General features: G+C 40.3%; 1 protein-coding gene and 1 pseudogene across 2 annotated transcripts in view; one reads left to right on the top strand and one right to left on the bottom strand.

Moving 5' to 3' along the window:
• Positions 1-27,916, top strand: part of LOC111159733 (SLIT-ROBO Rho GTPase activating protein 1) — a 274,927-nt gene that overhangs the window by 232,259 nt on the left and 14,752 nt on the right. For both annotated transcript variants that reach the window (XM_022522308.1, XM_022522307.1), the window contains exons 13-18: positions 428-488; positions 787-864; positions 2,688-2,822; positions 15,443-15,548; positions 19,324-19,548; positions 22,016-22,095. In XM_022522308.1, coding sequence (XP_022378016.1) covers positions 428-488; positions 787-864; positions 2,688-2,822; positions 15,443-15,548; positions 19,324-19,548; positions 22,016-22,095 — 685 coding nt within the window. The remainder of the gene's footprint in view (positions 1-427; positions 489-786; positions 865-2,687; positions 2,823-15,442; positions 15,549-19,323; positions 19,549-22,015; positions 22,096-27,916) is intronic.
• LOC111159691 lies at positions 24,981-25,602 on the bottom strand (annotated as a pseudogene).

Raw genomic sequence — 27,916 nt, 5'->3', positions numbered from 1 at the left:
GAAAGGCTGTGTGTAGTGACCGGTACGGCCAGTCAGTCCTAAGATGCCGTGGTTAGAATACACAGAGTTCTCTTTAGGTCCATTAGAGTAATTACTTATATAAATAACCCTTAAAAAGAGGAGCGATTCATGTATTCACTTTGATACATGAGCCTCCATATAAGTAAAAGAGATGAATTCGCTTTGACATCTGGAGGCACAACAGAGGACACTGAAACAGGATTGCAATAAATGTATTGAATGTGGTTTGCTCCAGAACGAGATACACCTTAGGTTAAATGTGATTTTATTTTTGGCCTTAGTGGAAGATTTTTGAGGGAGGAGTTGAAAATGATCCTCTAAAAGAGTAAAAAAGCCCTCTTGAACTTTATTTTAATGTGTGATTTATGCCTCTCTGTGGTTAACTGGTTTCCATCTCTTTACCCAGGACTCAGGACAGATTATCCCTCTCATTGTGGAAAGCTGTATTCGGTTCATCAACCTCTATGGTAAGCCATAAACTTTGGAATTCTTATTTTGTTTTTTGGGTTTTGTTTTTTTTTAAGATTTATTTATTTAAGAAATCTCTCCACCCAACATGGGGCTTGAACACACAACCCTGAGATCAAGAGTCACATGTTCCACCAACTGAGCCAGCCAGGTGCCCCTGAAATTCTTACTTAAAAAGTAATAATCACTAGGAGTATAGTAGATATGTCTTTTCATTTAACATTTGATTATTGGGGAAAGAGGGACCTAACGGTTGTGATGGGGTTTTTCATCCTCTTCCTCTTCTGTTCTTTTTAGGTCTTCAGCATCAGGGGATTTTCAGAGTGTCTGGTTCCCAGGTGGAGGTCAATGATATTAAAAATTCATTTGAGAGAGGTAATTGTATGTCTCTACCCACACACAAGCCATGTTAAAAAGCCATCAGCTGCTCTCGAGTGAAGTGGCATACTCGTTCTGTAGATCCTCAAAATCTTTCTCTTTGCATTCACTTCATTTTAGATGTTGATTTAAGAATCTATTTAGCATAGCTGAGAAATGAAGCCAAAATCATAAGACCTTGTTATCAAGTATAAAACAGCGTAGGAGCTTGGTATCCTGGTTTAGGATGGGCATTGATCATTCTCAGCAGGTGTGTGAAAGGTGGCATGAGAACCCATGAGAAGGTTCTAGAAGAGCGGCAGGATAGCCCTGAGCCTACCTAGCAGGTGTTAGAGGTGACTCATCCCTACTGCATGTCGGAAATGCTCTCCTTCCTCTTATTACCATCCCCAGACTCCTTCCCTGGGACTTTAGCAGGTAGCGTACTCTTGTTGATCATTGGCTGTCAAATAAATCCTACTGAACTCTTATTTCGCACCTTATAATTAGCAAAACCATACACTGTAGTGTTAGGCAGAGCCAGAATCAAATCACTCTTCCAGTGACTAATCATTTGATTTCGGCCAAGTTAATCGTCTCCTATTTTGGCCTCGGTTTCATTACCTGCAGAATTCCAGGATCAGGGTGAGGATTAGGTATCATCAGTGAAAATGGATAACTCCGTAGGGATGGCTCTTATTTATTAACGTGCCTCAATTATAATGATTTCTATCATGTCTACTTCGGGATACATCTGTACCTTCCTTCCTCTGCTTGGTCACAGAGTGAGGGGCATCATGGCATGGAGACAGGGCAACCTTCTCTCTCTCTCTGTCCCTTTTCCCTTGGCAGGGAGCCCTTGAATGTTTCAAAGCTTGGTGGAAGAGGTAAACTTGGATCCAGATTGTTTTTCCTGTTCCAAGTTCTCTGACTGATAGGATGTGTAGAGCAGAGCAGTCTCCCCTCTCAGCAGCAAAGTGATCCAAGTCTCTTACAGGAACCATATTCAGCATAAGTTGAAATGTATAAAGCATCAGTTTCCTGCCCAAGAGGCAAAAAAAAAAGTTAAAATATACAATTTTTGTTGAACTTTAGAACAGACCTGTGAATAAAAAATAGAGTTTGATTTAAGGCTGCATATTGTGTTGAATTTCTCAAGGATTTTATCTCAGTTTAATTCTCAGGGGTGTGGAATAGCCATGTCAATTATGTACATCTTAAAACTGCTTGCCATAAAGATTAACATAATTTCATATTTGTGATTTATTTTTTAAGTTTTTATTTTTTATACAAGTCCCTTGGTACTATTAAGGGTACGTTTTCAGAACCCTCTGTCTGATTTCCAAATCTCCCACTGCCGAATGGCAGCTTTCCAATGCGCCATGAACGCCACCAGGCCACTTCAGGAAACATTTATTTAATTGTAGGCATTCACAGTTAGGTGCATCCTATACTATGTCTGATATTGTGTCTATATGGTATCTTCTTCCCAGTAGGATAAAAAACAGAGAATGTCCTATTTGAATTCATGTCAAGCTAAGATTAGATTTTTATGATGTCCCACAATACTTTATTTTAAGATTTGGGTAACTCGTAAGGGATTATTTGGTAGCATTAAGATTTTTAAAAGCTTTATTTTAGCCAACTATTTTTAGGTTAATCATGAGTTGGGATATCTAAACCAATTATTTTTAATTTTAGTAGTATATAATCTTTCATAAAGTATAATTAAAAGATACATGTATATATAGAAACGTATGAGTACAGAAACATATTTTTGTTCAGAAAAAAAAAAAAAAGAAAAGCACTGTGCATGTAACTAATTTTTTCTTTTTTTGTAGGTGAAAACCCTTTAGCTGATGACCAGAGTAACCATGATATTAACTCAGTGGCTGGCGTTCTGAAGCTCTATTTCCGTGGGCTGGAAAACCCCCTCTTTCCTAAGGAAAGATTTAATGATCTGATTTCTTGTATCAGTAAGTGGATTTTTTTTAAGTCTTTTCGCACCAGAATTGTCTCACTAACCAATTTCCTGGAAAAGGCAGGGAGCCCTCACCACATATCCTCCCCCTAACTATTACCCCATTACCACCAAATCTTCAAGACCATTTGTTTTCTTTCTGGATCCAACATGAGTCATCCTCCCAGCTGTGGCCTCGCCCTCTGCTGAGTGGGCTTTGCTCCTGAACGTCAGCAGCTCCTTAGAGCCCAAGAGTTTCCCACTTAGTGGCTGGAATAAAGCAGAAAGGCAGGTGCCAACCAGCTTAGGGGGGAACAGGAAGTTGCAAGCATGGAACGTAACTTCTGTTTGTCTTTTGGTCCTTGGTTTTCACCACCAATCTTAGGAGTGTAGTAATTTTCCCATCTTTGACTGTCAGTCCCTTCCAGAGCTAAGGTAAAATGAGATCCATGATCATTAGTACAGTGCAGGGAAGCAGGTGGTAATTATCTGTCACTGGGCATCCCCCGCGAATAGGCAGAGTTGCTATGGGACTATGTAGGACACATCATGAAACTGATCATCATCAGCAAATAAAGCATTGCTGTTTTATTCAGGGAGGCTTTTCACACCATAGGAAAGAAGGTGAAAGTCACAAGACCCAGAATTAGTTATTAACCACATTGAGTTCCATACACCTGAAAATGCAATGCCTTTTTAAGCCCCACTTCCCAGGCAGGGATCTGGAGCTGACCCAGATCACACAGTGAGGAGAACAAGAATACGGATCAAGCTTGCCCCTAAAAACCTTCCCACCCTGCTTCCCCAGCCAGTTCACCCCCCAGTTCTCAAAACTCTCCCAGCTCATGCCTCCTCGCCATTGCCATCACCAGCTTCTCGCTGGGCTTGCTAGTAACAGTCTCCTAGGTGGAGTCAGCCCCTCCTTCTAGGTTCTGCCCTCTCTTCCCAGCACCCCCATCCTCCACGTCATTTCATCCTTCACACTGCAGCGAGATCCGACGGCACAGATCTGGTCGTACGACTCCCATCACCCTCCCCTTCTAAAACCTACTGCAGTATGTCCCACCTGAACACAGACTCCTGGGGATGACCAATTCACAGAACCAAATTCTTCCTCTGTTGGATCTCTCCCTGCTTCTGTGCACACTCATCTCCTGCCACCCGTCCCCTTTTTACTTTATGTATCAACAGTAGCAAGCAGCAAGTGTGCCAGGCCATCACCCACCCCATGCCTTTGCCCACGCTGTTTGGTCTGCTGTCCTGGAGAGCTATTTGACATCTGCTGTGAAGGCTTTGCTGACCTGGCACTCCTCCCAGCAGGCCCTCCCCACCCCCGCCACCCCTAGCAAAATTAGTCACTCCTCCACTAACATTCCACTGTGTATGGAGGTCTATAATTTTTTCTTAACACCCCACATTACAATTTTTAACCCCTTCTTCTCCATGTGCTGAAGAGAGAATTTAGGGAAGAGGTTAAGAAGGCATGCTTTGAACTTAAATAGCCTAAGTCCAAATTGCTCACCAGCTATGTGACCTAGGCAAATTTCTTAACCTCTCTGCATGTGAGTTTCATCAGCTATAAAAAAAAAAAGGAGAATAGGGGTGCCTGGGTGGCTCAGTGGGTTAAAGCCTCTGCCTTCGGCTCAGGTCATGATCCCAGGATCCTGGGATTGAGCCTTGCATCAGGCTCTCTGCGGGGAGCCTGCTTCCCCCCCTCCGCCGCCCCGCCTGCCTCTCTGCCTACTTGGGATCTCTCTCTGTCAAATAAATAAATAAAATCTTAAAAAAAAAAAAAAAAAGGGAAGACAACAGACTATTATATATATCACAGGGCTATGAGAATTAAATGAGTTAATACCTGTAAAGTGCCAAGAAGAGTGCGTGGCAAAGAGTATGTTCAATGAAATGCCCACAGGTAACTCCACAGGCCTGTGAGATGTTAATAGATTACTCAGTTTTGTAGCCCTACTACTTGCCATAGTTAATTCCAGGTCCATTAGTAAGTACAGAATCCACAGTTGTTAAAGGTCACCAAAATTTTACCAGAATTCTTTTGTTGGCATTCATGCCTAAAATCCTGGCTCTCGCTGGGTATGAGTTCCCCAGTCATAATTCCCTCCACCCCCACCCTATACAGCCTGATGTCTTGTGTGGGATTCAGAAGTGTGCCTGTGTGTCCATTCCAAGGCCCTTACATAGCCTGAGTCATCACAGCAGGTCTGTGACCCAGCTGGAAAGAACTGAAAAGGAGGTGTCATGCTTCTGGAATTCTCCTTTGGGCTTGTCCAGAGATTTTTCCTTACATCCTAGCCAGAAAGCTTAAATCTGGAAAAATAATAAGCACTCTACAATGCTTTGTGGTTTTCTAGGTACATATATCAACATTTATGTTCACATGTACCAGTAGGATAAAGCACATCGGACTACCTTGTCTGTGAGTATTGTAGAGTCACTTCAGGCTTTCACTGGATGAGAAATACTGCTCCATTGTGGTTATTAAAATCTGAACCGTAGAGTCAGAAAGATCAAGATTCAAATTCTAGCTTCTCCACTTAACAGCTTTGTCACTTCGGGCAGAGATTAATACTTAGTCTTACTGAATATCTGTTGCTTTATCTATTTCATAAAGTCTGTGTGAAGAATAAATGAAATAATTCATATAAAGTATTTAGCATCATGCCTGGCACACAGTAGACCCCAGTCAATGTTGCTAGCTATCATCATTACAACGGTTACAACTACTCCCACTATAATCTGAGATCCTATATGCCAGCACCTGCGTTAGCCACTTACCAGTCTGTTCTTTGACCTAATTATCTCACGTGCATTTAGAAATGATGCTAGTAGAACCTAGAAGTTGTGGTGCTTCCAGCATGAATTTTCCCAGCACATGAAATGTTTCTTAACAATCAATATCAAGCTGTCTCACAGTGGAAGGAAGAGTCAGGCTTACTGAAATGTGAAGACCATAGGGAAAACAATGGAAAATCTACAGCAATGTCTTTCTTTTCATGCAGTGAACTGCTACCAGTGCAAATGAAGAAGTTGCAAAGACATCCCCACTATATTAAAACAGTGGATTAATAATCCTCAGGTTAATTTTTACGAAAATAGTCTCTCTCAGCAATGAATGCCCTCCATGACCTACATCTCAAAGAAGCAGGAGTCCCGGGGTTTAAGGCTGCTAAGGACACTAGTCAGGAGTGATTGAACCATGCTAGTAATTTAAATAGTATTGTCAGTGTTTTTGTTGATGCTTTTATTATAAAGTTAAACAGATGTTGAGCTGTCTGTCCCAGCCTACTTTTCCCCCATAAGTCCTGTTATTTTTAGTGCATTTTGCAGAATAGGATGTTTTTCAAGAACACATAATGAATGACACTGTATATAATGACCCCTTTTCTTCCAACATCTAATCTCTCAAAAAGGAGGGGATTTCTAGCTATTATTGATTTATCTCTAGGCAAGCATTTTCTCATGCCATTGTGACCCTGATGTACCATATTTTTTCTGGATTTTCATTAAATTCTTTGAATACGGTATAGTACGTCATTCATCGTTATATCCTCTCATCGATATTACACTATTTGATCATTTGAACCACTGATTAATTGCCTGCCATATGCAAAACTTTCTAGGGATTGAAACACTTGATTTTTGCCTTCAGGAGGTTTAAAAAATAGTAAGAGAATGAAGATATTTACAAATAAATGCAGTCTAAGTTAGTATGTAATAGGAGCACAAAGATTTAGAAATTCTGGTGGAGAGAGGTCCCATGCACGTTGATTGTTTTTATCTGTGTCATCTTCTCTTAGCATTGCCATAATTGGATTGATTTTCCCTATTAAGATGATTTCATGTGATATTTACTTTGTATAGAAAAATCTTCCCTTTCATCTTTTTTAAGAGTTTGGATACGTCAGGGGCTCCTGGGTGGCTCAGTGAGTTAAGGTTAAGCGTGTCCAACTTTTGATTTCAGCTCAGATCATGATCTCAGGTTGTGAGATCAGGCCCCCCTATGGGCTCTGCAAGGAGTCTGCTTCTCCCTTTCTCTAAAATTAATAAATAAATCTTTAAAAAACAAAAGAAGTTTACATAGGTTTCTGGTTACCTGCTACTTTTTACTTACTTATTTTTGGGGAAAGATTTTTTTTTTTTTTTTTTTTGAGTGATGAGTTGTTATTGTGCCATTTTTATGTTTCAAAATATTACATTCTTTGGAAACTTGCAAATATGGATAAAGACCCAGTGGACTCCAGGGCAATCTAAATTTGAAATGACAAACTTGGTAGTGTCTGTTTCTCACCCAAGTAGGTTTTTTAAAACCATCTACTTTGTAATGGTTTTGTAAATGCCCAAGGTTAGGCCCACACATTCTGGTCAGCTTCCAGAAAGTACATATACTATGGCTTCGAGATTCCCTAGGGCAGAAGTCCAAAGGACTTGCCCTAGATCAGCTATTCAAGTGATGTGTGGTCTTTCCTGGCTGCCACAGGGCCATGAGCCCAGATGGCACGTTTGCCCTTCACGTTACCTTATGTGTTACTATCTAGGTGACTGCTTGAGCCCCAGGAAGCTTTTTTAGGAGGGTCTTTTCTTTCACTCATCATGATATCAACATATAGTATTTAGGATACTTGAAAAATACACAGAAGCACGTAGAACAAAAGACTGTCCCACGTAATGCTGCTGCTCAAAGACAATGGTGTGTGTACACCACCATTTTGTTGCATTTCCTTCTGCTCCTTTTGTATTCATGTGCACACACAACTTTTTCTAAAACCGAATTAGAACTGTACTGTCCATTCTGCTCATCATCAACCTTGTTTTTGACTCTTTTATTATATATATTTTCAAACTTCTATAAAAAGATACAGAAAATTATAATAAATCCCAGTATAAACGATCACCTAACTTTAACAATTTTCATTTCTTGGACAAAATTATTCCACCTCTATCCCTTCCATCATCTCCCTGACACATCACTTCCTCTGTATGTATGAATCTCTGGGAGAAGAGAATTCTTTTCTTTTTTTGTACAACATAGCCATAATACCATTAGCATACCTTAAAAATAATTTCTTAAAATCATAAATAGCCCATCAGTACATTTTTTTTTAAAGATTTTATTTATTTATTTGACAGACAGAGATCACAAGTAGGCAGAGAGGCAGGCAGAGAGAGAGGAAGGGAAGCAGGCTCCCTGCTGAGCAGAGAGCCCGATGCGGGACTCGATCCCAGGACCCTGAGATCATGACCTGAGCCGAAGGCAGCGGCTTAACCCACTGAGCCACCCAGGCGCCCCATCAGTACATTTTTAAATGATCATTTTTTTTTTAAAGATTTTATTTATTTATTTGACAGATAGAGATCACAAGTAGACAGAGAGGCAGGCAGAGAGAGAGAGGAGGAGGCAGGTTCCCTGCTGAGCAGAGAGCCCTATGTGGGGCTCGATCCCAGGACACTGGGACCATGACCTGAGCCGAAGGCAGAGGCTTTAACCCACTGAGCCACCCAGGCGCCCCATCAGTACATTTTTAAAATAATTGTTTATTATGCAATTAATGTGTGATCACTGTAGAAAAATTAGAAAATAAAATAGAAAAACAAACCATCTATAATTCCTTATACAAAGATAATATAAGCCTTTTTAGTATGTTCCCAGGTTTTTTCTATACATATACCTATGTACTTTTAAGTTTTTTATACCTATGTACTTTTTTTTTTTTGAAGAGGGAAAGAGTGGGGAGGAAGGACAAAGGGAGAAGGAGAAAGAGAATCTTAAGCAGGCTCCATGCCCAGCACAGAACCCACTGGGATGCTCAGTCTCTCAACCCTGAGATCATGATCTGAGCCAAAATCAGGAGTCAGATGCTTAACCACTGAGCCACCCAGGTGCCCCCATCCCTATGTACTTTTTATTTATTTATTTTTTAAAGATTTTCTTTATTTTTTTGACAAAGATGCAGCGAGAGAGGGAACACAAGCAGTGCGGGGGGGAGGGGTGCGTGGAAAGGGAGAACAGGCTTCCTGCCAAGCAGGGAGCCCCATGCGGGGCTCGATTCCAGGACCCTGGGATCATGACCTGAGCTGAAAGCAGATACTCAATGACTGAGCCACCCAGGAGCCCCAAACTTTTTAAAACAGCTTATTGTGGGGTGCCTGCGTGACTCAGTTGATTAAGCATCTGACTCTTGGTTTTAGCTCAAGATCATGACTTGATCTCATGGATCATGACACTGATCCCTGGTTGGCTCCACTCTCAGTAGGGAGTCTGCTTGAAGATTCTTTCCCTCTACTCCACCCCCCAACTCATGCTAGCTTTCTCTCTCTGAAATAAGTAAATAAATCTAAAAAAGAAAGCAGTTTATTGAGATACAATTCTTGTGCCATATAATTCATTCATTAAGGTATACAACTCAGTGGCTTTTAATATATTCACAGGACTAAAAGTCATCACCGCAATCAATATTAGAACATATTTATTACTCAAAAAAAAAACCCCAATTAGCAAAAACATAAACTATTTACTCATCCCATCCCACTAGGCAACCACTAATCTACTTTCTATAAACTTATCTATTCTGGCCATTTCATATATAAAAGGAATTATACAAAATGTGGTCTTTGGCAACTGGTTTCATTTCCTTAGCATGTTTTCAAGGTCCACCTTTATTGTAGCATGTATCAGAACTTTATTTTATTGCCAAATAATTGTCCATTGAATGGATATACGACAACCACGTGCTTTTAATAAGAGGGGTATCATACCAAGTGACTGCTAATGGATGTGAGATTTCTTTTTGAGGTAATAAAAACATTCTAAAACTGATTGAGGTAGTGATTGATCAACTGTGAATATACTTTAAAGCCATAAGACTGTATACTTTATATGTGTGAATTATATATGAATTATATCTCAGTAGATCTCATTAGAAATTGTATCATTTCCTATTGGTTCTTTATAAGCCTTTTTTTAAAAAATAGGCTCCATGTCCGGTGTGGAGCCCAGCATGGGGTTTGAATTTACAGTCTCGAGATCAAGACCTGAGCTGAGATCAAGAGTCGGACATTTCACCTGCTGAGCCTCCCAGGCACCCCTGTAAGCCATTTTTTAAATTTAGTAATGTTGTTAACATTTTCCCATATCAATATTTTTCAAAATACAGATTTAAATGGCTTTTATTTCACTTAATGATCCCCTAGTTTTAGAAATTTAGGTTGTTTCCAGTGATTTTACAGTTAAACAAAATATTACAATGAGCCTTTTAGTACATAAATCTATTTGCCCATTTCTAACTGTTTCATGAGAAAAGAAAAAAGCTTTCAAATTCTCTTTTTGGTTCTCTCGTGTATGTTTTCGTTGCTAAAAATTCTTTAAGCTTTGTTGCATACATGATGGTTTCTGTCTGAATTCTAAATTTCTCTTTGATGCCTTATACTAGGGATTACCTTTACCCTTAAAAATATGGAACAGGCTTAGTATCTGAACTGAATAAGTAAAGCTTCCTAAGCTAAGAGTGTTTCTTTACTAACCTCAGTAATTCAGCAGGAGAAGAAACACTATGTATTTATTTCTACAGTGTTGCTATTTAGCTAGGAAAGAACATAATGGTTTAATTCACAGAACTCAATCTATTAATGATTATTAGAAAGATTTGCAAGCATTTCATTTCTTACTTAGGAGAACAGCTGGTAACTCTCCCATCAAGGCTCAGCTAAGATTCATCTAAATGTACTAGAACATTTCTCTGTTTTTCTCTTTCCCTTTCATTCACACATGCACACAGTTGATTAATACCTTGACATCGATAGAACCTATCAATGAACCTAAAAATGGCCTGGAACTGGGAAACTCACCTTGAATATTGCCTGTTGATCTCTGGAGCTCAGAAATATTTGTGTGCCTGCTCAGTTATAAACCTCTTGTAAAAGTGGCCATTCTTTTCCTTCCCTGTTGTCATACTTGAGGATACATTTGCATCTTGTGACTTACTGTTTGTTTTCTGACAAATACTTTTGCAAATAGTGCCTCAGAAGAACTGATATTTCCAGAGTAATGGCCATTTGAGTTTTTGCCATTTTCTGAAGCAACTTGTGTTTTGTGGTGAATTTTTCACACACATTTACATGGAGCTGTCAAAGCCCCATCCTGTGAGGTTGGGATGCTGACATGGGAACTTTGCAGTGCTAGGAAAAGAACAGAAATAAGCATGGGGAGCTTTGAGCACATGACCAAGACTGGATGAATGCCACTTTTACCTAATTACATGAGATCCTGAATTGTGGAAACAAAGGCCAGCTTAAAAGAAATTCAAATGAAATACTGGTTTTCCTTACTCACAACTTTTCTGAGGAGAAGAAAAGATCCATCTTTTCAAGCAGCATAGAATTGTGGGAGACTATGAATTGCCACACTGAGAGCCGCTGGGAATGTACATTAATCAGTGTCCGAAGCAACCATAAATTTTGACCCTCTAACTGGACTCAGGAGAGTAAATGAGTCGTTTGTACCAGAGCAAGGCTCCTGTAGGATGTACGCCGCAGGCCTGTTGAGCGACCAGCCAGGTAATATCTGAGTCCTGCTCCCAGCTGTCATGCTCTGAGGCCTCTGGGACAGATAGATTTGCTATGACTTCAGGAATGCAAGTAGTTCTGTTGTGCTTTGATTGAGGTTTACTGTAGTTGCAGAGAATTTATGCCCGCCTCCCACAATTTCATCTGGTATTTTTGGTGTCACTGTTTTACATTCCTGTTGCCTTTCTCTCCTAAAACCTTTCATTTGCATCTCATGGTACCCTCCCCCAATTTTTTTTTTCCCAAATTTTGGTGAAATATACAGAACACAAAACTTACTGACTTATCCACTGTTAAGTGTATGATTCAGCAGCATTAAATACATTCCCAGTGTGCAACCATCACCACCGTCCATCTCCAGAACTTCTTCACTCTCCCAAACCAAAGCTCTGTACTCAGAAAGCAGTAACTCCCCGGAGCCCCTGACAGCCCCCTGCCCCATGCTACTTTCTGTCTCTGTGAACTTGACTACTCTGGATACCTGGTGTTAAGTGGAATCCTACAGTATTTGTCTTCTTCTGTCTGGCTTATTTCACTTAGGTTTTCAAGATTTATCCAGGTTGTAGGAGAATTTCACTTCTCTTTTAAGGCTGAATAACAGTTCCTTGTGTCTTTATACCACCTTGGTTCATCCACGCATCCATCAGTGAACACTTGGCTGGTGTCTGCCCCTTGGCCGTCACAAATAATGCTGCTGTGAAATTGGCATATGGATCCCTATTCTGTGGAAGTGTTGAGTCACTGTATTGTACGCCTGAAACTAATACTACACTCTATGTTAACTAGCTGGAATTTAAATAAAAACTTTTTAAAAATCAGTGAGTTAAAAGAAAATATTCTAAATAAATCAATTTCCCCCAGTTCTATCTGTACCTGTTCCCCCAGTTCTTTTTATTTTTTTTAAAGATTTTTATTTATTTATTTGACACTGAGAGAGTGATCCCAAGTAGGCAGAGAGGCAGGCAGAGAGAGAGAGAGAGAGAGGAAGAAGGCTCCCCATTGAGCGGAGAGCCCGATGAGAGGCTCAATCCCAGGACCCTGAGATTATGACCTGAGCCGAAGGCAGAAGCTTAACCCACTGAGCCACCCAGGCGCCCACCCCCAGTTCTTTCTAAATAAAAGTTTGAAACTACCTTTAAGGGGTAGGGGAACTCACTTTAGAACTGAGAGATAGAAATAGGAGGATCTTGAATTAAAATTAAGGCTCTTGGGAGTGATGCCTGTGTCCTCTTCTAGCCTGAAAATTACTTGCCCCCTCTGGGATTTGACAAAGATTAAAGATCAACAGTACATTAAGAGTAGTTCCTGTCACATTCTTTCCTTTTCTTTTTTTCTCTAAGACCTCAAAACGAGCCTGAAGTTGCTAAAACCCTCTCCCTGATATTTGACCTTAACCTTATACTGAGGATCAGCCTGGAGAATCAGTAGACTTAACTTTTGAAACAATCCAGAAGTTTTGAACAATGTTACGTGTTCAAATGAACAATTGTTAAACAAAAGTTTAAACAATGGCAGAAGTTTTGTTGTTGTTTTGTTTTTAATCATAGCCCTTCTATGGATCTATATGCGGCTAGAAAAGAATAGAAGGTATTGCCAGTCCAGAGACCATTCACGGGACCCTTCATCATTACCATTTATAATTTGCATAAACATATTAAACTTTGTAACTGTTTGGTTTGGGGCATGAATGGGAAGTTATTTATGCATACAGTTTTTTAAGGACCAGAGAATAAATGCTAGTAAATCTCAATATTTACTTTTAAGAATGGGCCATAAGTCATTTCAAGTTTGTAAGAGGTATAAGAGGAATTGGAATAGAAAACTGAATTAGCAAAGTATTACCATGGTCCAAGCTAGAAATAATAAAGACTTCAATTAGGAAATTAATACTGAGATATCCAGGGGTAGAAACAACAGAACTTACGTCCCACACAAAATTGAAAAATGAAGCAAAAATACTACCTTCCTAGAAAGGATGGTCCTAACATCAAGACCAAATGAGTTTACCATTGAAGAGAACAAGTAGAGATCCATGAGGGCCAACTGTGTTTATGTGTGGGAGGAGGTCAGAAAACCTGAGAAAGAGAAGGAAAATCAATTGACTATTATGTCAGAAATGAAGTCCTTAAAAAAAAAAAAAAAAAAAAAAAAAAAGTGGCCTGAGATTTTCAAGTAGGATATATGAATATCTCAAGAACGATTAAGAGCAAATGTAGTAATACAAAATTAGAGTAAACTCCAAAAATGTTTCTGAAATAGTCTTTGAAATATTTTTCCCAGGGGCACCTGGCTGGCTCAGTTGGTAGGGAATGCATCACTTGATCTTGGGGTCATGAGTTCAAGCCCCACCTTGGACATGGATCCTACTTAATTAGAAAAGAAAAAAAGTTAAAAAAGAAATCTTTTTCTCAAATGTATCTTTATTGAATGTCTTCAAAGTTGTACTTTATAAAGGGGGCACCTGGCTGGCTCAGTCAGTGAAGCGTGAAGCTTTTGAGCTTGGGGTTATGAGTTCAAGCCTTACACTGGGTATAGAGATTGCTTAAAAATAAAATCTTTTTGTACTTTGAAATCCAAGAAAGACAACCCTACTTGAACAGAAAATAGGTTTTAGTCCCAACTCCACCCCTCCAACCACTTACCCAGTTCTTTTTTTCCTAATCCATTGAATGGGGATGACATTCCATGGCCTGCCTACTCCATGGAATTATTATCTGTGTTAAATTGGATAGCAAATGTGAGAATGTATTGTAAAATGTAGATCATTATGCATATAATGCATTATTGGAACTAACTTTTTTGCTGCTGTTCACAGGCATTTTTGTGTTGAGAACCTTTGGACAATTTGTATTGCTAGGAAAGAGGGATAAAATAATACTAGGAAGTCCCAGGTACCCGTCTTCAGGGAGCTCACTCTCCCACAGGGATAAGAAAGTAAATAACTGTAAACATGAGGGTATAAGTTCTCTGAGAGCAGGATTCAAATCAGTAATGCATTACTATTGCCTAACTTGGTACTTGAAAACTATTAGGCTGTCCTAAAATAGATGTTTAGAAAAATTGATGAAATTATATAATACAAAGTAAAAATTCCTATCAGTAAGATACTATGATAAGTTTTGAGGAAGGAGAGATTCAAAGCCTGGTACATTTGCTGGAATCATAGTAATATACAAATAAACACAGGATGAATTAATGAATCATAGGGGAGGTGTCCCCCAAAACTACTTTAGTTACCATTGCAGCTTTTTTTTTTTTAAGATTTTATTGATTTATTTGACAGAGAGAGATCACAAGTAGGCAGAGAGGCAGGCGGGGGGGGGGGGGGGAAGCAGGCTCCATGCTGAGCAGAGAGCCCAATGCGGTACTCAATCCCAGGACCCTGAGATCACAACCTGAGCCGAAGGCAGAGACCTAACCCACTGAGCCACCTAGGTGCCCCACCATTGCAGCTTTTGAAAGGAATTGAAACCATATCAGATGCACAATCCAGAAATAGCAGCAAGTGAAAGATGGTTTTTAAACCTAGAAGACGCGAAGTTGCTCAAGACCATGGCCATCAGAAAAAAACAGAGATAGGTCAGAGAAGATACTCTCAGAAATTGTATTACTGGGGTGCCTGGGTGGCTCAGAGGGTTAAGCCTCTGCCTTTGGCTCAGGTCATGATCTCAGGGTCCTGGGATCGAGTCCCGCATTGGGCTCTCTCCTCAGCGGGGAGCCTGCTTCCCCCTTTCTCTCCGCCTGCCTCTCTGCCTACTTGTGATCTCTGTCTGTCAGGTAAATAAATAAAATCTTTAAAAAAAAAAAAAAAAAGAAAGAAATGGTATTACCCCCAAGCTGATCACTGATTGACTGCATCTCACCCAGGGGCAAGAGCTTACTTATGGTAAGATACAAAATTTGGTACTCAGTGTTTTGTAGAAATGCGGGGCCTGAACTCATGACCTTGAGATCAAGACCTGAGGTGAGATCAAACGTCGGACACCTAACCAACACTCAGTGTTCTGCTTTAAATGTGGCAAGCGAAAGGATCCTGACCATGTTCTCTTCTGTCCATAGGAATAGATAATCTCTGTGAGAGGGCGCTTCACATCCGCAAACTCCTCCTGACCTTGCCTAGGTCCGTCCTTATAGTGATGAGGTACCTCTTTGCCTTCCTCAATCAGTAAGTACCCTAATACTCCGCCAGAATGCGCATCTTTTACTTCCATTTGCACTGATCTGAATTCTTTGTTCTTGGATTCTGTAACGTGCACACTGGGTCCCACTTATCAGCAGAGTCAAAGAGAAGACGATTGACTATAGACTGAAGGTATGTTTTTCTTAAGCAGATCAAGGTCATTGTATAATAGCTGAAAGATGCAGAAACTGTGGCCGTACATGCAAAAATATACAAATATTACCAAAAAGAACACTTGTCAGTGAAATATGTGTTTTTCCAACTTCCATCCAAAGCTAATGTCATGAACGTTTTTGTCAAAATGATGTAAACCACCCACTCACTGCAGAAAATTGCTGGGATTTTTTATGTTGTAGTCAAGGAAGGAGGGGAACTATAGATGCGAATTACACACAGATCCAAAAAAGAACTTCTGTAAACTCAATATAATGAGACCTTGTCAAGAAGAAAATATTTATAAAAGTCTCTGCAGCAATGTAACAGAAACCTTAACAAATCATAGCATTATTTTCAAAGGAACCTTACTGTTTTAATTTAAGCACCTTGATTTTCATTTGTCTTACTTCTTGGGTAATAAAAATGGGCCCCACTATAAGAATATCTTCCCCAAGCCCTGTCTGAGAGCCCCCTTCCTATTCAAGGATCTAGTTAAGTAATTGGAAATAAAAGAATCTGGGAGGAGTAAGCTCAGGGCAATGCCTTCTCCTTCTGGCATGGGTTCATCCTTCCCAAAATTGGGATTTTTTTCTCTTCTCTATTTCTTTGGAGGTTTAGAGTTCTCACACGCCATGGAGACTGAAGGACTTAAGTCCTGCTGACGACTCCTGAAATCATACCCACTCAGGCTGGCCCCAGAAACCAAGTATCATTTGATGGGGAAATGCTTGCAGGGAATGAACATAAGCACAAATGACAGTGGAAACCCATTTGTACAGAAATCACCGCTAGAAATAAGCAGGATCTAGAGACATGGATATAAACTATGTTTAGGTTAAATAGATGGCCGTAAATATAAATTGTACCTTTTTTTTTTTTTAAGATTTTGTTTATTTATTTATTTGGCAGACGGTGGGAGTGCGAGCTCAAGCAGGAGGAGTAGGAAAGGGAGAAGCAGGCTTCCCGCTGAGCAGGGAGCCCAACGAGGGGTCCCAGGACCCTGGGACCATGACCTGAACTGCCGCCAGACAATGACTGAGCCACCCAGGCGCCCCTAAATCTTACCTTTAAAAAAGCCTTGTTATCTACGGTGGTTTTAAAAATCTGAAGGCTTGCTGACCTTGGCGGGCAAGTGTGAGGGCTCCAAGCCTCTGAACAGGCTGCCATGTGGCCTGGGCCCGGGCACCCAGCCATCACAGAGGAGCTGCTTTGGGGCCAGCTCTTCCCAGGGGTGTCACCTGAGGAGTCCTGCCCCTTTCTGGCAAAGAGGAGGGGGTTTCTTAAGTCTATTGCATCTGCAGACATGGATTTCAAACAATGGAGGCATTCTTGGCTGCAATATGGGAGGGATCACAACTGACCGAGCTGCCATCATTTCCGAACTCTGGAAGAGGCATAAGACAAAAAATCGAGACAGCCTCATGAACCAGAGCTGTTGGGACAGTGGGCTTCGCGACCTGAACTGGAGAGTGGATGGCAGATCCCAGTCAAGGCACTCAACTCATATATACACCCCTCTTGCCATAACGGGGCTGGAAACAGGGCAAAGTAGACAGGAATCTGAATCTCTTTGTTTGGCATTTGACCTGCCTAGCTAAAGATGGAGTTATTGAAGCAATTGAAGTGGCCTGGGTTGGTTTTTCATTTTTTGTTTTTTTGTTTTTTGTTTTTTGTTTTAATTTATTTGACAGAGAGAGAGATCACAAGTAGGCAGAGATGCAGGCAGAGAGAGTGGCGGGAAGCAGGCTCCCCACTGAGGAGAGAGCCTGATGCAGGGCTTGATCCCAGGATCCTGAGATCATGACCTGAGCCGAAGGCAGAGGCTTTAACCCACTGAGCCACCCAGGTGCCCCGGTTCTTTTTTTTTTTTTTTTTTCTTTTAATCTTATTTCCCCATCAATATTAAAGCCTCAAATTTAAAAAAAAAAAAAAAAATTAAAAAAAAAAACAATCCAGAGGCTTGCCATCTTCACCTTTAATTTCAAGTGCCTCCCCTTCCAGTCTGGAGGGCCTTCCTTCCTGCCAGCCCTCTAGGTGAATTTTCCTGGCACACCTGAGCAAAACCCACTGTGAACCAGTAAACCACAAGAGACAGGCAAAGCAGTGAATCAAGAAAGTTCGTAAAACCTGAATCTAACTCAGCAGAATAGCCAATGTATGTGAGTCATCCAGCTGGCCCTGCTTCCAGCATTTCTGCCCAAAGATGCCCCCTGGCTCACTGCACCTGCCTTCATACAGAAACAAGCCCCAGCCTGTAGGGCGGGTTGCTTGGGACAGGAATTATGAAAAGAAAAGGAAATTATTCTCCCTTAATTGTAAAATCGAAACATGGGTATAACACTTTCATAACAAGATTTTGCTCTTCAAGTCAGCACTAAGTTAAAGACCCAGAAAGATTCGCTGCGACTCTCCCCACCGAGCTTACGTGTGTCTTGAGAGAATTAGACCATTCTTACTCTGCATCTCACTTCTCCGTGCATCCATTTTCCAGACAATCTGTAACATGATCATTGCCTTTATTGTGAACTTTTTATAAAAGACTGTATGCTTGAAAAATGGCAGGCAGGAGAGACATATGTTAGCTGAGGAAATTATGCTTTTGTATTTTCTGCTTTCTAGGCTATCTTATTTCCGAAAAAGGGTAAAGTATCAGGTCATGTGGCATTTCCGTTTCTTTGTGTCTGTCACCATCTCACAAATGCGGCCAAGTCTCTTTTTTTCTTCTTCCATTTGTCATCTGTTCACCTGGATTTTACATTTCCTTTCAAGATTGACATTTTACTCACGGAAAGATAATGTCTCTAGCTTCTCCCTAGAACAGTACCCTCTGCATGTGTTAGAGGCAGAACAATCAACTGCTGGCTTATTTTGAGTTGCCTCTGGACAATATCTCACAAATATCCATTGGATTGAATTTAGAAATTAGTACTAGACAACCAGAAATTGCCCCCAAGTTTGTAGTTAGCCAACTTTAAAAGGAATGAGAGAACTGGGGATTCTTTTCCCCTTCTCTTGCACTTATAACGTCTTTTGTGACATTGACTGGTAGATAGTTTTGGTCGTCTTACCCAGTTGTTTGCTTTCTTTTAGTGGCTACAAAGAAAAGGTGCTTTGTTTTCCTCCAGGCTTTCCTCAAGATTTACAGGAAAAAACTGAAATCTGAGATATGTTTGATGAGTGGGAGGGCATTTTAAAGATATCCATAAAGCTTTATGGAGCTCACTACTGCCCTTCCTGGATTTACTTGAGTAACATTTACAACATTTACACCGTGTGTTTACATGTGAAACTCACTCACTTGATCATGGTCTCCATTGAAAAAGAAATTATCTTAAATGCTCTTATGGCTCTGAAAAATGCCACTTAGTTAAGGAGGATTTATATTCCCCTTTCAGTTTCTTCCTAGTTGAAAGGTTGTAAGTTGTTTTACTTTCTTTGGAATTTGCCAAGGCAACTTAAAGTAGATGGAACATTATCTTATTCTAATAATAAAAACCAAATAAAATGCTTTGGATACCTATATTGAGAATATAAAGTATCTTATTAAACACCAATTTTCTTTTTTCTCTCTGGTGCTTTTATAACTCTTGTCTTTCTCTCATAGCCTTTCACAGTACAGCGATGAGAACATGATGGACCCATATAACCTGGCCATTTGTTTTGGCCCCACATTAATGCCTGTCCCCGAAATACAGGATCAAGTGTCTTGTCAGGCTCATGTGAATGAAATTGTCAAAACCATCATCATCCACCATGAAACTATTTTCCCAGATGCTAAAGAGCTGGATGGCCCTGTTTATGAGAAGTGTATGGCTGGAGACGACTACTGGTAAGTCCAGGAATTTTAATCTTTCTCCCCCTGGAAAAATTATGGAAGTATACATATCAGTTTAATAAGAATAAGAAGTGACCATAGGTTGCCAAAGTCTCCAATTTCTAGAAAAAGAAGCAGGAACATTTGAGATAAGTTAGACTAAGACCCATGACAGCACTGGCCTCTTACTATGAAAACTCCCATTCATTTCTCCCTTTTCCCCAAAGATGGCATCTTTTTAGATATATCCACCCTACTGCAACTTGGATAGAGAGTCACGGTTTTGAAACATATTACATAGAACTGAATTCATTTTATTATTATATCAGGCAAAGATAACTGATGGAACTGACAGATTTTAGTTTCATTGTGAAATAGTTTGGGCTCTATATAAAGTACTTTAAAGGTATCATTTTAAAGGAGCCCTGTCAACCAAATATGTTTTCATTCTTAATTATTTCTCTTCTTACTAATAAATAGCATCCTATCCAATTACAGTAGTAATGGCCATTTTAAGCAAATTTATTTTAATTTATCTAATTTATTATTAACATATCACTAGGATAAAAAATGGCAGTAATAGTCACTATTACTATTATTTAGTATTACTATTTAGTATTTAGTAGTACTATTTAGAAGTTCTACTAATACTACTATTACTATTATTATACCATCAATATTATATATTATCAATATGGCAGCATAGTCACTAGTGAAGTATGAAGATGGGGGAGGTGTGGTCAGTGGAATAATCCCAAATGTCTGTGATCACTGTGTGATCTGTGAATTCCTGCTTCTAAGAAGTCATATACAATAAAAGTGGCTTTGGTTCCTTGAGCCCCTGCTGTGTGCCGGCTACATGTGATCGGTTTATGTACTGACCACTCCACCAAGTGAAGAGAGGCCAAGGAGCCTCTCTAAGGACTGCTCGTAACTGGAGGCAGCCCAGGTCTGTCAGATTCCAAAGCCCACGTGACTCTTCGCACTCAACAGCTGCCTCCCAGCCCACCTCGGAAACTGTTCTGGGCAGCTGGGATTCAGGAGCAGCTGGAACAGACCTATCTAAACCCATTCTGCAGCCCCCTGAGGACAGTTTGTTTCCCATTGCCTCACCAAGGACTAGGCAGAAGTAGAGTGAGTAACTGAAGGACCATAAGCACCTGAAAGTACACTTGAACTATACCACGGGTCTTATACCACCGTATGATCATATGTATGCCTTAAGGAGGCTGAAGGTTGACTATTTCCAGAAGCATTCCTTTCTAAATTTAAACAACAAAGCATGATAGATTCCAGTTCTGTGGTGTATCTGGCAATTTCGCACATGAAATTGAATTCAAAAATATTTACTTGAGCATGTACAGTGTGCAAGATACTGACTGCTGAGCTTGGCTCTGGGAAGATTAAATGAATAAAACTCAACCCTGGTGAGATGCATAACTTTATCTTCGTAGTCGTATTTATTGAGAGGCCAGTGTCACAGTACTTGAAACATCAGTAAGTTGTGCTGTCTCGTTCCTTTTATCAAAGAGTGATACGTAGCGGTCTGGTCCCTATTATCTGATACATTGGATCCTAGGGTTTTTGTGGTCACTACTTCTTTACAAGCAGGCCCCATAATAAAGGATCCTAGAGTCAGTAACGTGTGCTTGACTGTGTCCTTCATCCATGCATAGTGTTCTCTATGGGCATCACTCATTTAAACAGGAAGTCAGTGATAAAGTAGTTATCCTTCTCCCCAACCAGCAATATAAATGGACTTTTACAGAATGTCAGGTTTGTATGTGTGACAGATGCATTCCATTTACGAACATACATTTGAGGAGTGTGGTTGTGCTAAAGGGTAAGTTTTTTAAAAGAATAAAAATCAAGGGGCACCTGGGTGGCTCAGTGGGTTCAGCCTCTGCCTTTGGCTCAGGTCGTGATCCCAGCATTCTGGGATCGAGCCCCATATTGGGCTCTCTGCTCAGCAGGGAGCCTGCTTCCTCGTCTCTCTCTCTCTCTCTCTCTCTCTGCCTGTCTCTCTGCCTACTTGTGGTCTCTATATGTCAAATAAATAAATAAAATATTTTTTTTTTAAAAAGAATAAAAATCATGAATGGCTCAAATCTGCAATGAACGTATGTCAAGAAAAGATGGGGAAAATACTACAGCCAATTCAGAGCTGAACTCAAAGAGCCATCAGTTGATGTATTGCAGTAAGGTGTATTGGAATGAATTTGCAAAAAGTGGTGTATCCATAGGGCAATAATCATATTCTACTAGAATTCAACCAATTTTAATTTCTGTGGATACGAATTATCTGTGTCAAAGATGAAGGGACCTGGGCTCCCCTAGGACCAGATGATTCTTGGAGCCTCCAGAATTTCGCTGAAAGACTATCCAGCCACTCTTTAGCCATTCAAGTTTTATGTAGTAAGCAGTTGTTCATTTGTTAAATTCTTTCTTTGACTTTATAAGAATATCCATTTCCACTTTGCAGTGACAGCCCATACAGTGAGCACGGTACATTGGAGGAAGTGGATCAGGACGCTGGTACAGAGCCCCACACCAGTGAAGACGGTATGCCCTTGTGCCCATACTATTATAAAACTAACCTTAATATCCATTTTTTTAGAATTGCTTATATTAAGAATTCAGTAGGATACAAAAGAAAATTTATAAAATATGTGTAAAGTATGAAGAATAATATTACAGTGAACACCACAGACCACCACCAAGTTGAAGAAAAAAGACATCATTACCTTTGCCTCCCCTGTTATGACTGCCTTCCTTACTCCATCGGGGGTAACCGCTATATGTTTGTTTTTCAATGGTTTGTTGTTTCATTTTCTGTTTTCTTGAACTTCCTATAAATGGAATCATACTGTATATTCTTCTCATGATTTTTTTTTACTCAGTATTATATTATGTTCCTGAGATGCACCCACATTGTTAATGCAATTATAATCATTTATTTGACCACTGTATGATATTCCATTGTATTTATTTTTTTATTGATGAATATGGGGGGTATTTTCCATTTTTTGCCATGAAAAAGGAATATTTTGAACAGGTATGCTACTACAGTACCACAAATGTACAGGACTGTCTCCAGGATATATGCTTCTAGGAGTAAGCATGTTTCCAACTTTACTAGATATAGAGCCAAACTGTTTTTGAAAATAGCTGTAATGATACACACACCCCACCAGTAGTGTATCAGCCTTCCAATCGGACATATTCATCACCACGTGATGAATTTTACCAAATATTATTATCTTTGCCAATATTGTCGTGATTTTAGTTTGCATTTCTCTGATCACTGATAAAGATGTTATTTTACAATATAGAATATTAACAGAAAACTTGGCATATAGTAAGAACATCAGATCAGGAGGTGATTGCCATTGAAAAGATACTTTGTTACTCACAGTACGCAAGTGGAAAGGGTACATCATTGCCACAGGTGGCCACACAGAAAAGCACCAAGGTTGGTCAGGAGGCAGAAGAGAAAGGAGCAACTGGGAAAGAGTCTTTGCAGGGATTTCCGCAGGAAGGAACAGGCGGGGCAGGGTAAACAGGTTTCAGATGGGCTAGTGAGAATAATTCCAGCGAGCTCTGGGGAATAGGTGTGGTCTCTGGTTGTCTGATACCTGGCGCAGATGGTTAGGGCAGGTGCATAGTGGTTGGGATGGGCTCTGGCTTGGCTGGTTTGTCTTTGAAAGGCACAACAGGAGAGTTGTTTACACTATCCAGGAATTGGTGATCCTTGGGAGGGCCAGTCCCTCTGGTAGCAGCAAGGTCAGAATACAGAAAATAAAAAATATGTCAGAATACAGAAAATAAAAAATATGATTCATATAGATATACTGACCCTGTGTGCTTCAGTTTCTTTTTTTGTGTGAAATTTCTATCAAGTGTTTTACCCATTTAAGGTTCACTTGCCCACTCTTCATTTCTCTGGGCTTTTTTTGCTTGGTTTAATTTGATTTGGCTTTGTTTTTTTTCTTATTTATAAGAGTTCTTTGTGGGTCTGGATCAGGTCTTATTGTGTTATGTTTTGCAAATATCTTGTGCTCTGTAATTTGTCTTTCATGTGCTTATTATGTCTTTTGTTAAACAAGGAAATTTTAAAGGAGTTGAAGTTACCCAATCTTTTCCTTCATGGTTGTTTCACTTTATATCTCCTTTAAGAAATCTTTCTGTGCTGAGTGCAGGTAGTGAAGATAATTCCCCCATATTCTCTTTTACTTTTTTTAAAAGATTTATTTATTTATTTTGGAGAGAGAAAGAGAGCATGTGAGCATGAGTTAGGGGCAAGGGTAGAGGGAGAGAGAGAAGTAGACTTCTTGATGAACAGGGCTCATGAACTGAGCCACCCATGGTGTACCCCCCCCCACCATATTCTCTTTTAAATGCTTTCAGGGGGCACCTGAGGGGCTCAGATGGTTAAGCCTCTGCCTTTGGCTCAGGTCATGATCTCAGGGTCCTGGGATTGAGCCCCATGTTGAGCTCCCAGCTCAGAGGGGAGTCTGCTTCTAAACCTCTCCCTCTCCCTCTCCCCATGCTTGTGCTCTCTCTGTCCCTCAATAAATAAAATCTTTAAATAATAAAAAATAAATAAATAAATAAATAAATGTTTTCAGGTTTTAGTTTTCACACATAGGTCTTTATTCTACCAGGAATTTCTTTGGAGGTATGGCATGAGGTTGGGATCCATTCCTTTTTCTCCATATGGATGCACAGTTGGCCCAGCACTAATCATCCTTTTTTCACAGCTCTGCATAAATCACGTGTCCTCTTTGCACAAGTCTGTTTCTGGGCTCTCTGCCTTTCCACCGATCTACTTCTCTATCCCTCCTATCTTAATTTTGGTACCTTTTTAAAAAATCTTCATATTTGGCAAACCAAGATCTCTGACTTTGCTCTCCTTAACAATTCTTGATTTTTTGCAACTTCAGTTAAATTTTAGACTCAGTTTTTCAAGTTCTTAAACAAAAACTAAAAACCTGTTGGGGTTTTGATTGCGGCTGCACTATTCTACATATATTAACATGGAGAGAAGTGACATTTTATAATATTCACTCCTCCAGTCCAGAAACATATTTCTAGTTATTTAATGTCTCTCAACAAACTTTTATACTTTTCTCTTTAGAGACCATTTTTTTCTCTTTCTAATAAGTTTTATCTTTAACATTACTTTTCAACACATTTTTATTTAAAATCGTACATCAGGGGCACCTGAGTAGCTCAGTCATTAAGCATCTGCCTTCATCTCAGGTCATGATCCCAGGGTCCTGGGATCGAGCCCCGTATCAAGCCCTGCATTGGGCTCCCTGCTCCACGGGAAGCCTGCTTCTCCCTCTCCCACTCCCCCTGCTTGTGTTCCCTCTCTCACTGTGTCTCTCTCTTTCAAAAAAATAAATAAAATCTTTAAAAAGGAAGAAGTCATATATCAGATTACTTTATTCCCACATCTTCATCTTCTCAGTTGTTGCTTCCTTATATTTGCTCTTTTCCTTTCCTATCTGGCAAGATTTGACTTTATGTTCAAGGATCTTTTTGTAGTCTTTGTCCAGTTTGAATCTACTAAATGCCCAGGTGGAAAGTTATGCCATTGGCCTGCTCTTCCTGTACTCGTTCAATGAAGATGACATATTTCTTCTTCTTTTTTTAATTTTATTTATTTATTTTGACAGGCAGAGATCACAAGTAAGCAGAGAGGCAGGCAGAGAGAGAGAGAAGCAGGCTCCCCGCTGAGTGGAGCACCCAATGCGGGGCTCTATCCTAGGACCCTGGGATCATGACCCGAGCTGAAGGCAGAGGCTTTAACCCACTGAGCCACCCAGGCACCCCATTTCTTCTTGTAAACAGGACCACTTTGCCCATTTGCTGACCTTTGCGGTATCCTCACACAACTTGTACTTCATCATCCTTGTGTATGTGTGTGGATCAAACATTGTACTTCTGTCTCAGCTCTTTGGAAAGAGGGAACGACATAATCTTCCTGGGAATATGGGAAGGTGCAGTCAAATGCCTTTCCTGGTACTTGCTCTGGTCAGAAGTCATGAAGGGATTAAACCTCATTTTGGTCACTGGTGCTTCAGGGATGGCTGCTCGACACCTTTTTTTAAGATTTATTTATTTATTTCAGAGAAATAGAGAGCTAGGGGAGGGGCGGAGGGAGTCTTAAGCAGACTCTGCACTGAGCACAGAGCCCCATGTGGGGGCTCGATCACACAACCTTGAGATTACAACCTAAGACGAAACCAAGAGTGAGATACCCAACCAACTGTGCCACCCAGGCACCCCAACACTTTTTACATATGAATATATAAAGCTATCAGATTTCTCTTAGTATCTCTTTAGCTGTATACATGATCCTTTTATTCTCTCTTTAGTTATGACTAATCTGCTTTAAACCCAACCGCTAAGTTTATATTTGTAATTTTTTTTCTACAATTTGTTTGGTTCACTTCCGCATTGGCTGCTTAATCATTTTTTACAGTCTTTGGCTCTTTACTCATATTAATCCTTTCCATTGTTTTAAATTGTGATTGTGATCATTCTAACATCTGCAGTCTTCCTGGATTTGTTTTTGTTGGTTCTTGTTCATTGAGTCTTATTTTCCAGAGTGTTTTGTAAATTTTTTATGTATTCCTTGGAACTATGTGGAGTTCCTTTAGGCTCAGTTATAGGTAAGTTCCTCCAGAAAGGCTTCTAATTTACTTCTGCCTGGGGCACAACCACCTTGGGACCATACTGAATTTTTAGCTTGAGGTTTTCCAGGCCACCCAGGTAGTGTGATTTTAAACTGCAAACCTACCTGAGGACTGGAATGTGGTCAGGATTCTTGGAGATGATTTGTTCCAAGAATTGAGATAGATTCTGTTTTTAAGTCCAGGAGGGGGCGGGAGTGATGTATACCATCTCTGGAGAAGTATGGAGGGCTAGGAGGGAGGAAGATTTCTAGAACTAGAAGCTCACTGTGACACTGAGAGTGTGATGCTCTATGGGGGTTTACCTTCTCCACACTGAGCAGACCCTGGACTTGGTTTTTTGTCCAAAATGAAACCTTAAGTTAACCAGGCAGGGAAAATATCCTCAAGGCAAACTCTGACTCACATTTTCTCATGTTCTATTTACCTCACCGGGTTCCTACCTTTGTTGTTTTTTGTCTTTAATATTCCATACTGTCATGGCAAATTATTAATGAAATTACAAAGATTTTTTTAAATCCAGGGTTTTTCAGGGCACCTGGGTGGCTCAGGCGTCTGCCTTTGGCTCAGGTTATGATCCCAGGATTCTGGGATGGAGCCCCACATCAGGCTTCCTGCTCAGTGGGGAGCCTGCTTCTCCCTCTCTCTCTGCTGCTCCCCCTGCTTATACTCTCTTCCTCTGTCAAATAAATGGATAAATAAAATCTTTCTTTAAAAAAAATCCAGGAGGGACACCTGAGTGGCTCAGTTGGTTAAGCGTCTGCCTTCGACTCGGGTCATGATCCCAGGGTCCTGGGATCAAGTGCAACAGGCTCCCTGCTAGAGAGCCTGCTTCTCCCTCTGCCTGCTTCTCCCATTGCTTGTGCTTGTGCTCTTTCTCTCACTGACAAATAAATAAATAAAATCTTTAAAAAAAAAAAAACCAACAGGCTTTTTCATTGATTTCAGCAAGAAGGTAACAGTAGTCAGGATGTCTGATGTCCACCCTCTGCCTTAAAAAAAAAGTTTTAAATGTTTCACTTCAACATGCGTTGCATTTTAGATTCCTTGTTTGTTTGTATATTAAAAAGTTACATCTGAGCCAAAAAAAATTTTTATGTTTTGAAAAGTAATATGAATTGACATTTTCAGAAGTTCATTTAGAAGAAATTCTTTACAATGAAAGCTTGTACTTCCATGATGTTGCTTTTTTTTTTTTTTTTAATTTTATTTATTTATTTGACAGACAGAGATCCCAAGTAGGCAGAGAGGCAGGCAGAGAGAGAGAGGAAGGGAAGCAGGCTCCCTGCTGAGCAGAGAGCCCGATGTGGGGCTCGATCCCAGGATCCTGGGATCATGACCCGAGCCGAAGGCAGCGGCTTTAACCCACTGAGCCACCCAGGCGCCCCCATGATGTTGCTTTTGAAAGTCTCTGGGCCCTACCTCTGCCACCATCCAGAGCATGGCATGCCACCATGCCATCATCTTTTGTCTTGAGTTTCTTTGTTTCTCTGTATGATTTCTTCCTTTCTCACTGATGACTTCACTCTCTCCTTGCTTTCCCTAGTGGCTGGGAAAGCTAAGACAAAGCCCAACCATCTCTCTTCCCAAACATCAGCCTCCCCCCTGCCATCTTGACTACAAAAGAGAAGCTTCGCTGAGGGCTCTGTGTTTTCCATAACATGTTAACCTGTTCACCTGGT

The sequence above is a fragment of the Enhydra lutris genome, unplaced genomic scaffold (assembly GCF_002288905.1).
Source record: "Enhydra lutris kenyoni isolate GAN:26980312 unplaced genomic scaffold, ASM228890v2 scaffoldscaffold69, whole genome shotgun sequence".
Classification (NCBI taxonomy): domain Eukaryota; kingdom Metazoa; phylum Chordata; class Mammalia; order Carnivora; family Mustelidae; genus Enhydra; species Enhydra lutris.
This window is presented reverse-complemented; position numbering and strand designations above follow the sequence as displayed.